At 45.0% G+C, this 13,040-nt stretch overlaps 1 protein-coding gene across 1 annotated transcript; it reads right to left on the bottom strand.

Annotated features, from left to right (window-relative positions):
• Nucleotides 1–6,135: 6,135 nt before the first annotated feature.
• On the bottom strand, nt 6,136–12,423 carry LOC134363168 (uncharacterized protein C2orf78-like; the record flags this gene model as incomplete). The annotated part of the gene is made up of 3 exons (XM_063078740.1): nt 12,327–12,423; nt 8,710–9,474; nt 6,136–7,868 (listed from the first exon to the last, which is right to left on the bottom strand). Coding segments are annotated over exons 1-3 (2,595 nt in total), but the record flags the coding sequence as incomplete, so codon positions are not given.
• Nucleotides 12,424–13,040: the final 617 nt, after the last annotated feature.

The raw sequence follows: 13,040 nt of genomic DNA, 5'->3' as shown, positions 1-13,040 counted from the left end.
GTTTCAATGGCATTTTTCTCTGGTCTTTGCACTGAAAGACCAGCATCACCCCAGGACAAGTAGTCACTCTGGGTGAGGGTCACCATCAGAACATGCATCTGAATGGCTTCTCTTGGAGGCTTTGCCTGCTGTGTGCTGAGCACTCCTCACGGCTACTGCTGGGGGGGTATGACTCATTGGGCTTCTATTCTCTTCCACCTTGACTTCAGAAATCGCCCCTCCCTGGAGACCAGCACCAGGGTCACCTGACTCAGGCCACACTAGGGCTTGTGCTTTACAGACCAGCCTAAGGGACCAGCCCTGTTCAGACCGGCCTCTCCCAATGCAGGTTGGACTAATTAACATGTCCCATTTTTTTCTTCACTTTACCAGGTTGCCCATAACAGAACCGTGAGGACAGGGAGGCCCCAGGGCCCACAACTGGAGCCTGTTCTCCCCTGCTGTTTAATGATGAGAGTCTCTGTCGGCTGAGGCCCACAGTTTTTACCGTGTTGACTCTTTTGCAAGTTGTTTATTTCTTGGCAATGTATGCCCTAATATCCACCATCGAATAATTGCCTCGCAGCACCTCGTGGGTGCATAGTCCCCTGCCGTTAAGGACTGTGGTTACTGTTCACACTCATGCTGGGAACTTTCTTTCCCATGTACTTCCTTTAATTCTTCTCTCTTATCAGGCTGGTCTCCTCTTAACCATGGACCTTTAGATTTGAGGGAGGCTGTATCTGCCTTTGAGGGGCTTATGCATACCATACCCCATTAGACTGGCAGATTCTCTACTGCCCATCTCACAGGTTACAGGGACAGGCCTGCAGAGGCTGACGACGTGTCCAAGGCCCTCGAGCTCATGAGGGGCAGGACTGGGACGGAGCCCTCTGAAGGCCCCTGCTGTGCTGCCTGCTCAGCTAGAGTTGGCTGTGGGAACCACCCCACTGCTCCCGTGTTGTCTGGAATTTGCAGGCAGAGGATTGGGCCTGAGTAATGGGAGCACTCATTCTCCCTGACCTTTACGATCAGCTCAGGGATGGACCTATGGCCCAGCCAGCCCAAGGGGCCTCTGTCCTGAGACTTTTTCTGTAGCTGTTGGGGAAAAAGTGCTCTCAGGCCATTAGGGTTGCTCAGCTGGGATGATATATGCCTGGTCCCTTTTGTCCCCATGTGGGAGAGCCTGCCTGAGAACGCAGTTGACCCAGAGGAAAGAGGGCCAGGACTCTGAGAGACGCTGCCCTGGCGGCATAGTTTGAGCTTTGTGCCTTTGGCTCAGCCAGGCCAGTACGAATTTATCCCTGTGCCTCATCACACACCTCCCGTTTTTGTATTACCGAGTGGAATCGGGGCCACGTGTCTTGAACCCGGGAAGGCGTTACTAACACAGCCACAGCCTCTGCCTCTGTGCTCAGTGTGCTTTCTGTTCTGCTGGGCCTTCTTTCTCCCCGGCATGCTACACATTCTCCCATCACCACCATCTTCACTCCAGGCGATCTCCCCTGCCTGTCCACACATCCCTCAAGACCATGGCAAGCTCTTGTGTCAAGCCTTCCTTAGTTCCAGCCTCCTGCACTGCTCTGCCCTCTTCTCGATTCCTACGCAGGGTGGAATCGCACAATTTAACAGTGAATGCCAATGTTGTTGGCTCTTGTTTTCATATGTTGATCTTGTCTCTTTCACTATATTTTAAGTACTTAAAGATCTGAGACTGTGTCTCACATTTCCACAAATCCTGAAGCAGTGTGGGGAAATAATCACTAAATTTGTGTTGAGCACAGAGAGTGTGCCAAACACAGTTCTAAGCCCCGTACATGTATTTGCTCATTAAATGTTCACAACTACCAGATCCGCACTGCTCTACCTTTCCCAGACCCCTCCTTCAGCTCCTCTGACTTCTGAGCCAGGTATGCGTGTTTAGCTCTGTGATGAAGGATCCTGACTTCTGCAGGACACACAAGCCACCAAGGCCAGAGGCACAGTTTCAGTCTGTCCTTTTGGTCTTCAGCTGGTGGGTTCCAGCGTGTTCTTGCTCTCCCCACTTTACACCCACCGCCCCTCCCCAACTGCCCCACTGACTACAAGCTCCAGCCTCAGACCTCAGAACGAGAGCCTTACAGAGACTACTTCACCAGCTCCCACAGCTGGGCAAGATCAAATCCCTGTGACAAATCCCCGGTCCTTTGCTTCTCTCCTGGTTCTGCGTCTCTGACTGAACCCTGACTGATACGTTACCCCAAATTCTCCTAATAGCTTACTTTTTAGTATAGTTATTCAGTGCCTATTTCTGTTGCTTGCAATCAAAAATATCCCAAACTGCACACAAGTTGCATCACGGGTACCAAAATATTTCGAAATTATGGGGGCCGTCCCGTGGCTCACTTGGGAGAGTGTGGTGCTGATAACACCAAGGCCAAGGTCTCAGATCCCTACATAGGGATGGCCGGTTAGCTCACTTCAGAGAGCAGGGTGCTGACAACACCAGGTCAAGGCCTAAGATCCCCTTACCGGTCATCCCTTAGAAAAAAAATATGAAAAACAAGATTGAGCAGAATTTCAGAAAGATGCAGGCAACAGTGTAGTTTTTGAGTCTCCCCAAATTCTCTCATGGAAATAGACCAAATAACCTCAAAAACCTATGAGTAACATGTACACACAAAACTAGAGGACAAAGTTTTCCCTATGATCCCCAGAACAAGAGGGTGGGAAAAACCACCACCGATAGGCACCAGACGTACCTGCTATCAGCATCTGCGAAAGAGGGGGTGGCAGACAGGAGGCCTCCAAACTGCCAGCAGATGTTACTGGAAAGCACGTGGACCAATTCGAGCACAGCAGGCTGAAAGTGCAGGGCTTTTTGCCCAGACCTGACGTGAGTAAGTGTAAAGCGGCCCTTGATAGAATCTGAAGGGCTGATGCAGTCTAGCCCTTCTACTGCAGCCAGGCCCCTTTTCAGGATGTGGCCCGACACAGAGGAGAAACTGCTGAGAGGAACAACAGACACAAAGGATAAATGTTGAGGAGGGGGACAGAGTCCAGACATTTCAGAATGCAAGCCACCATGTTTTAGAGTACTATTTAAGTAAGAAAGAGAAGTTAGGAAGTTAGAAAACTTATCCACAACCACACTTCCTTTTCAAAGTGCAGAAAACCTAACTTCGCCTAAAAATGAATAACGGAAAAGGATTGAGATCAAGTTCCATACAAAGGTATTCAAGAAAAAAGAGAATAAGGGCCAGAATAGCATTCTCTCATACAATGCAAGTCAGAAAAGACAGGCCCCCAAAACAGGTCACAACGGTAACCCGCTCTTTGAAACTAGGTAAGAGACATTAGGAAAAGCGTCCAAAAGATGAAAGAACATGGAGGGGATAGGGGGAAATATTATTTAGTGGGTGCAGAGTTTCTCTTCCGGATCATGAAAATGTTCTGGAGATGGACAGCGGTAATGGTGGAACAAAATTATAAATCGACTTGTCACTGAATTGTACATTTAAAAATAGTTAAAATGGTAAATTTTACATTATGTGTATTGTATCACAATAAAGAATATGAAGGAATGACATAAATCAGAATTGAAAGACCTGAGAGAACTCAGAACAGAATTAAAAATAAAAATAAATTTAGAAATAAAGACCAAACTAAAAGAAACACAAGAGTAAATAAAAATTTATATATATATTTGAAAATGGAAAAGAAGATAGAAATGATTCTAGAGAAATGGCAAATATAAAAGGCAAATAAAGCCAGGACAGTTCTGAAAAGGGTAGTGCAAATAAACATAGAAATTTAGGATAACACAAAAATGACACTTCACATCAGTGGGACACATTATTCAATACATTGGGATACATACATCATGTTGGGGTACAAATAAATAAGTTCTCTGGAAGGATCGAAAAAGTAGCAAAAGTAGATGTCTCTCAGGGAGGAGGGAACTGGGTGGTTGAGAAATGGGGAAAATGGTGAATTTCCACTGAATACCCTTGTGCATCTTTCTAATGTTCTCTCATGTCAATCTATTACCTCCCAAGTCTGAATGCCTGGGTTAAAGTTGCTCCCCCAATTGCTAGCACATGATTTTGGGCAAATCCTTGACACTATCGCTTTATCTGTGACATGCGGTGAGTACCTTAGCCAGGTGCTGCCTGGCAAAGAATAAACTCTCTCTACATGTAAATGACTAAAGAAACAACCCAGTGTCCAGCAGCTCTTGAATAGATGAACTGAGGTGGTATGTCCAGACAATAGAACATTCTGCAGTCGTGAAAAGGAATGACACACTGACAGTCTACAACATGGATGAACCTTGCAAACATTATGCTGAGTGAAAGAAACCAGATACCAAAGGTCACACTGTGTGATTCCATTTACAGCATGTATATGAAATGTCCCCAAAAGGCAAATCGGTAGAAATCACTGCTTGCCTGGAGCAGGGGAAGGAGGGAGGGGGTGGAGAGGTCTCCTTTTCGGATGATGAAAATGGTATGGCTTAGACAGTGGTGATGGGTGCACACCCTTGTGAACGTACTAAGTGCCACCGAACTGTGCGCTTTTTTTTTTTTTTTTTTTTTTTGTCTTTTTGTGACCGGTAAGGGGATCGCAACCCTTGGCGTGGTGTCGCCCGAACTGTGCGCTTTTAAAAGGTCGATTTTGCGTTGCGCGAATTGTACCTCAAAGACCAGTTTTACAGCTGTAAAGTACTAACTCTCCCGTGGTGACGATCGGCTGCCGCATTTCTCCCTTGCCCCCCTCCCTGCCTTTCCTGCGCTCCCCCCGCCGTCTCCCACCCGGTCTCCCTCCCGCGCGCGCCACCAGGACGCCCGACGAGCGCTCTGGACCGTTGGGCGCCCGCGTCCCGGCTCTCGGACGGCCGCCAAGTGCGCACGCGCACCCCCGCTCTCACCTAGAAATGGACGCTCGGGGACGAGTTTTCTCGAGCGCTTCGGTTGATGGTGAAGGTCCGGGAAGGCAGCACGCGCTCGGGTCTTTGGAGAACTTGGTGGGCTTTTCACCTTAATATTCAGGCCCCTCTAGAAGCTGATCTCGTCCCCCCGAAACCTCCAGATGCTGTGCTCTGAAAGCCAGGTTGACCGCCTGTGGGCGCTTGCAAACACTGAGGACTTGGGGGGCTCGTAGGCTTCCAATGGAGGCCTGGCTCCTTTGCGTGCGATGCGACCCCAGCCCCAGCTGAACCTACTACCAAAGTGGCAGGGTGATAAATGATACTGGCCTTGCACGTTGCAAAGGTTAACTGAAGTAATGCATCTTGCCAGCCCGGTTCATAGGCCTTGAGTGCGTAGAGATTTATATTCCAGGCCCTGTTTTGGGTGAGCCTCATGCTGCTGCGGGTCACGTTGCTAGGCCCCGGGTTATCCCCTGCCCCAGGATAACTTTGAGCTCTTGCCACTCCCCTGGTAGATTCCCCTATGTTTAGTATTCACCTTTCCCAGCTCTACTCACACATGCAGAAGGTAACCCAAACCTGTTGGAGATATGTCCTGCCCGTGTTTTCTAAAACGCTATCTGGTAGGTCATGAGACATAAAGCCATCCTGTGTCAGAGATTTTTTACATTTCTTCGGGTCAGCCCAGACTGATCTCCAGCCATCTTCAACTTTATCCAAATTTTATTCTTTTAACCTAAGCTCAGACTCTGCGTCTTACTTTTGCCATTTCCCCTAATTCTGATTCCTTTTATGAGCCATAAAACCTCCCCCCTTATGGCCTTCCTAGTCCTGAACCGGGCTGCTTCCTCTTTCCTCAGTTCTTATCCCTTTATTCCCTGTTCTTCCACCCAAGTTTCATTTCCTTCTCTCTAATGCAGCCTTTGATCCCCACCACCACCACCAAAGAAAAACCAGTTAAGAGCATTGGAAAACTCAAGAGGCTTTTTTATTATTCATCTATTAATTGTATTACATGTCTTTATTCAGTTGAATTCAGTTTTAAAATATATCAGAATAGAGAAATTTGTATCTATCTATCTATATGCATATTGTATCTATCTATATTCCTATCTGTCCATATTCGTATCTATCTATATCCTATCTATCTATCTACATCTATGTTGTGTCTATCTATATATATGTGGAAAACCAGCTGGTACCCAAAGTGGCACCAACAATCTTAGAAGCTCTTATTTTGCATAGCCATAGTATCTAGCAATTTCCATCTCTTTTTCCCTCTCGATGAAATACTGCACTTTCCCCAAAGATGTATATTTGGCAGCATTCTCACGCTCTTGCTGAGCCTGCTTCTTCATGGCCTCACGCTCTGGCCTCTGCTCTTTTGTAATGGGCGTTGACATTACCGGCTCAGGAACATTTGGATTCCTCCATGGAATTCGTTGGTAGCGCAAGTCTTGGAGTGGATATTGGGTTTGAGGCTTGGGTGGAGACTGGAGCTTGGTCACAGCAGTGGAAATGGGCCCCTGCTGGAGAGAAGTGCAGGATGATGTTTTGTCGGGTGCGGGCCCAGGAGCAGCCGTCTGAGGGACACTGGGCAACCTAGGGTTGGTCAAACCTGGTTGGGTTGTGTTGATTGGAATTGGCTGAGCTGGCCTGGCAGGACCTGTCAAGGCTGCATTGGCAGGAGCTGGTTGGGATGGATTGACTGAGTTAGCAGCAGCAGGCTGGGCAGAGCAAGCCATAGCAGGCCTATGTGAAGCCAGAGACTGTGGCCTCCGAGGAGCAGGTCGAGGTCGAGGCCTGTCCAGGGTCGGAAAAGGCAAAGGTATCAACCTGACCTTCCCAGGAGGTGGCAGCTCATACTGGGATGGAGATGGAGACTCCTCTTCAGCACTGCCATCTCGTTTCTGGGCTTTGACTTGAGTTTTCTCAGGACTTTTACCCTTCCATGGGGTATCCAGCTGTCGTTTGATAGCTCGGGCTGGCTGGGGTTCTCTGGTGTTGCTAGAGTTTCCTAGGGCCCGAGAGGAAGAGAGCCCAGCTTTCTTGTCATTCTTCCTCCCCAGTGCATGAAAAACCTGCACAGACTCCAGCATGTGCATGCCTAGTCTGCTTCGAGGCTTTTTAAAGACCTCTTGGCTAAGGTCAGGTTGATTTTCCTTCCTCTTCTTCCTGGGAATGGTTGGCTTCTCCTCTGCCTGGACTTTGTTCCCTGGCTGCTTACTCTCACCAGCTTTCTTGGTGTGATTTTCTCTGGTTCTTCTCTTTTTTTCCTGCCCGTGGCTCTCAGTTTTGCTCATCCTGCTGGATGCAGCTTTCTGAGGTTTGCTGTCAGGATGCTTGGCCCCATTCACAGGAGCCCCGTCACTGGCTGCAGCACTGCAAACAACCACTTCTCCCCCTAACAGGCACTCTGGGTTCTTTGGCTGGCTTTTGGCTCTGGGAGCACCACTGATATGTTCAGAGGCTTTACGCCTGTTCTGCCTGACCTGATTGGATGGACCCTTTATGACACTCGGCTTGTCCTGCACCTGATTCATCTTGATGGCTCCGGTGTCTTTGGCTTTGATGGCTGTGAGATCTTTGGATTGGTCAAGATATTTCAAGGAATTCAAGAGCTGGGGAAGGTGGGTATCTTCCACCAGTTTAGTGGTGTCTGCAAAACCACTACTGGACTCAATCCCATTTTCAAGTGTCCCTTGGTCCTCAAGACTCAGGCTGTTCTTTCCCAGATTGGCATTGTCAGGACCAGGAGGCTGCTTTTGACCAGGAGGATCAATGCACGCCAGAATCTGGCGAATATCAGGGATTGCTAAAGGGAGTAGTGGAAGATCTTGGTTTTCTATTGGGATCTGGTCGTCATCCAGAGGCTTCGAAAGCTTGGTTTTCCTGTCTTCTGAATTTTTAATCTCTGCTTGTTCCTTGCTTGAAGGTTGCAGCCCGAGGTAAGTCTCCATCCCCAGGGAAGTTTCCATCACTACAAAGGAATCAAGGAAAAAGTCAGTCCTGGGTAAGTGAGATACTCCCCCTAGATACAAACACAGCAATCAGGCACCTTCCAGCAGTGGGCAAGCCATTTCCACTATCTCTTCTTAAGGACCATGGACAGGACCTTGTGTTAAAAGATACTCAGTGACTGGAATACTTTACTGGTGATCATCTGATGTCATTCTTTCTTGGTTTTCTTTTATTTCATAGGGTTTTTGTAAGTTATGAAAAAGTGAACGTGAGTTTTGAACTATGAAATGTTTTATACAGCCTAGCATTCTCATATAGGGTCCTTTCAATTCTCTCCAGTCTTCTGAGAGAATAAGAACACTTCATGTCATGGACGAGGAGAGAGAGTGGAGCTCTTCCTCATGAAATATACAAGCAAGAACACATTCTGAGCTGGCTTTCATTGGGCAGGATCCCTGAACACAAGGTCTGAAATTCCGGTGTAAGTTGAGGAAAATTAGACTGTCACTACCACATAAGAATTCTGAAGTGCCTTCCAAAGAGACTTAAAGCAGTAGATCAGGGAAGGTAGTTAATTACAGTGTGGTGGTGTAGGGAGACTGAGGAGCAGGACAGCAAAAAGTGAGGCATCTCTTGGTGTGTTCTTGAGGTTCTCCTGTATGTAGCATAGATGGCATTGTAGTATCCCACCTTCCCACCTATATGGAGTCTGAAAATGGAGAGCACTGAGCAATGGTGGTGGTTAAACTCTCAGGACTTAAACTCTACCTATCTGTGGATTCACCACTTCTGAGCTGCAGATTTGACCCTCCTTTGGAATGCTGACTGCATTCCTCTCCCTTCTTGCTGTTTGTACTCACCTTGAACACCTCTTTCTGTGATGGATTGAGCGGACACAGAGCAGTAGGTTCCAGACGTGGAGACTGGTGTGAGGACTCTTGTGGGCTGAACCTCCTCCAGCACCATCCCTATCTCTGGTTGAGGGGCAGAGGCCCTACTTCCCATGTACAACACAGAGCCATAGGACTGCAGGCAGGGGCCAAGCTCTCCACACAGTATATGCCCCAATGTGCCTTGATTATAGTAATACATCTGGCTTCCCTCCTGGTAGGGAAGTGACAGACTATGTCCCTGATTTGGAATCTGTGATGGTGTCCCCTGAACAAAGGTGGCAGACAGTGATGGATACAGAGGGACCACAGTATGGGCAACTGAAGTTTTATCATACTGGGCTGCCATAGACGTAGAAGAAACAGCTGTGTCTTGGTCAATGACCGTGACAGTGTAGTCTTCAAGTGAAGATGACTTTGTTTCAGTGCTTCCTGTGATATCCCACTTCAGACTACCTGGATAGGAGGCAGCTGAAGTGGAGATCTGGCTCTGGCCAGTAACCCCAGACAACATAGCTGTGTTAGAATGTTGGTAAGGGTAGGCACTATCTATGAGTGGCTGGAAAGAAGTGCCAGAGGCTGATGGCAGTAGCCATGCCGAATTGGCAGCTGGAGCAGGGGTGCTGGCAAAGTTGCAGACACTTCCAGCTGTTATAGAAGCTGCATGGCTCACCACAGGAAGAGAGAGCTGAAGAGATTTTGCAGTTCCAAGTACAGATGAATTTTGGAAATTTTCTGCAGGAAACAAAAGGATGATGAAAAAATGGTGAGATTGATAAACTTTCACTAGGTTTAAGGAACAGCATTATCTTAAGGTTGTTGCAATCAGGAAGTCTCTAATACCAATACTCACTGAGATACCAAAGTCAAAGTTTATGATGGCTGTAAGTGCTGGAGCACTTTGATACTCTTCTGAGGAACTGTCTCTGCTCCAACTTGGGCACAGATGTGCAGAAGACCCAAGTAGTCTGGTTCATGTGTTATTCCCGAGGTTAGAAGCAAACTTCTCCCTGCCCTGTCCTTCCCTTGAGCCTGTACTAGCATTGTCTCGTAACTTTTTCCTAGAATTGAAGCATTTCAGCAGTAGGAGGCCCTTAGCAAACTTCTGTTTTAACATTCTCATTTTACAAGTGAGGAAACTGTGGCTCAGAGAGGTCAGATTGTCTTATTCACGTTCTCTCATTATGTTCATATCATTACCAGGTTTCAGACCCTGACTACATTGCTAGTACTCTTGCTCTGAGCAAAGGCCAGAAACTGGGAGAAATAAAATTTGAGTACAGGCAATTTTTTTTCTCTTTGCATTAGTAAACTGTACAGCTACTACTATTGCAATCTTCGGTCTCATTTTGCTTGGGTAGGTCACATGCCATTCCCTAGAGTTCACATGTAAGCCAGTCCAGTGGGTAAATGTAAACGACCATTCTTTACCCTCTTCAAGCCTAGCTTCTGATCCAAAGTCAAAATGCCTACCTGCCTGTTTCTCAAGAAATGCCTTTGAAAAAAAAATGTTATTTAAACTGTCTGAGTAGTGATTAGAATAAAAATAACAATTATAATTAATACATGAATGGAAGTAATACATATGACTTGTATGAAGGAAGATCATTAAGTTCTGGAAAGACAATAAGACAAAAGTCATGAAAAACACGTAACATCACAGGACTAAATGGAATACATAGGTACTAATGAAAATTGAGGTATAACGAATATAGCAAGAGTCAAAGCTTAGTAAGTTTACTCATAAATGAAGTTCTGTTATCATAGATGTAATATTATGAAAGCGAGTATTATCTACTGTGTGTGAATACTATTAACCAAAAACAGACCACGATAGAAGGTGATTTTCAATAAACCTATACACCTAGACCGAGAAACCGTATTAACAAAAAATGTGTAATAAACAGAAAAATGCAGTAAATGTGAATGTTTAGGTACCCGTAATATCTGCCGGCCAATATTTTAATAAAAACTGGTCAAAGCAGAGAGCAAATCAATAACCATAAGGGATTCCATTATTGTGCTCATTCCTATTTCTCTGAATATTACCCAGCAAGTGACAGGTATTAATCCTAGTTCAAATAGATATTTCAATTAATATAGTCACATAACAAGCAGAAAATAAAGTATCATGAAGGTTTTTATATTTATCCTGAAAACATAGATTATAATCATCATCAACATCTAAGAAAATGTGATCCCCAAAGCCTAAGAGAATCGCCTCTAGAATCAGAATTCAGGAACAACCCAAAGGACTCCACGAAGTTGTTTTGATAAACGTGGAATTAGAGATGTGGTGCTTGACTTTTTCTTTTTATTCTTACGTAGGTCTTTCTTTTCATTCTTAGGTCTAAAAACGGTTAATGACTGTTAATCAGCACACACTGTGATTTAGGAAGAAAATAATTGTAAAGATGTAAAGCAGCTTTGACTTGAAAGCTACTTATCACGCAAAGGAATTTGTCCTTCTGATGCAAGGTAGGATACATCATTTTTTGAAAACACAATTTTATTTTTAATAGGAGAAAAATTCATATAGTTTAAAAATCAGGAAAAAAAACCCACTTAAAATTCTGTTTCATCCAGGCCACTAGATAACCACTTTTATTAATTTCTTGTTTATGGGAAGCATCATTTCTAAAACATTTCTTCACTGTTCATTTTTAAAACTGTCAAGTGTCATCTGAGTTCAAAGAAGCAACAGAAAAAAACCAGGTAACCAGATATGACTTTTCTGACAAGCTGCTTTTCCTAGTGACACCCTATTGTAGCCTTAGTTTCCTTCTCAGTCCGGTCATCTAAGCACTTGCTGACTTCATTTTGCCCTGCTCTGAGGAGATTTCCCTCTATGATCGTACCGCTTTAATTTAGAATCTTGAGTCCCCTTCAACATTCCATCACAAACTGCCTTCTTTTTTTCTTGAGAATTCCCCCATGCGCTCCACCTCTTTCATCTATTTTGTCCTTCCTCATTTTTATATTTTCTTGTCCCTCTCAGTTCCTGGTGGCTGGTGCTTGATGAAATCACTGCCAAACTTCCTTGCCCGAAGAATATGTGGGTCCTTCTGGCCCACTACTCTCCATCCCCTCTCCCTCTTTTTTTTTCACCTAGGTTACCAAGAAAATGTCACAACATGTGAATGTTACTTTTTGAACAGCACTGAATTTGAAATACTAAACTGAAAATATTCGTAGAGGGAGACAATTACAGATGAAACATCTTGGCATATGTTGCTAGTTTTCTACACCACCGAGGTTTTTTCTCTGTTTCTGTTGAAACAGTCTCAAGAAGTCTCTACCTTCATTTTCTGTACACAAGCCCTTTAAGATTTAACATTAGAAAAGAAAGGGACCAGAAAGAATAACCAATCTATTATCCTAATATAACATATGAGGAAACAGATTTTGTGAGAGAGTAAATGATTTGTCCAAAGTTACACAGCTAGTAAATGTCAGAGCCAAAACTGAAATGAGGTTTCCAGATTTCTGGTTCAATACTTTCCTCCATTATTCTAAACCGTCTTGACTGTACTACTAAATTTAGGCGGGAAAAATCTAATGAAACACTAGAAAGTTTCTGTCCTTACCTGACATGGTGAGAGAAGAGGAAACGTCAGCTGAGGATACCCAAGATGAGGAGACGATACTGGAGGATGTCTGGGTGGCAGAAGCCAAAGGGCGCATGTGTCCAGTACAGAGGTTACTGATCACTGGCCACTGGCCACTGGTGATGATTCGAGTTTATGTACACACAATTCCATGGAAACCCCAAGATTCTACCAGGTGGTGGTAGGTTGGTGGGCGAATGATGTCACGAGACAGTCAGTTTAAAGGTATGCAATAGCCAATAGGGAGGTCAAATTTCCAACAGGAAGGTGAGATTGGATGGAGAGAGTGGCAGGAGCAGCATCTAAATGTCTGAACTCTGGGGAGGTTAAATACTGCAAGGCAGACATGATAGTTCCACGTTCCCCTAGATCATCTCAGTGCTTCTTATAGATGTTCATTAATACAATAAACTAATAGTCATTTATATTTTGTATATTATTTTTAATGTAATATACAATATTATACATTTATAAGTATATATTATATATACAGTTAATTAATATCCTTGGGGAGGAAGGAAAGGGACACATAGGGTGAGCAATAGTAGTTGTTCTGAAACTATTTCAGTTATTTTGCTTAGTGAAATTACTGCAACTTTCAGGGAGCAAAGGAAGGGATTAAAGGGCTCTTTTTGTGCGTTGGTTGAAGACTAGGGTGAAGTTGGTTGAGTGTGCCTTGTAGGGAATGATGTA

This window comes from Cynocephalus volans, chromosome 14 (genome assembly GCF_027409185.1).
Source record: "Cynocephalus volans isolate mCynVol1 chromosome 14, mCynVol1.pri, whole genome shotgun sequence".
Taxonomy (NCBI): domain Eukaryota; kingdom Metazoa; phylum Chordata; class Mammalia; order Dermoptera; family Cynocephalidae; genus Cynocephalus; species Cynocephalus volans.
This window is presented reverse-complemented; position numbering and strand designations above follow the sequence as displayed.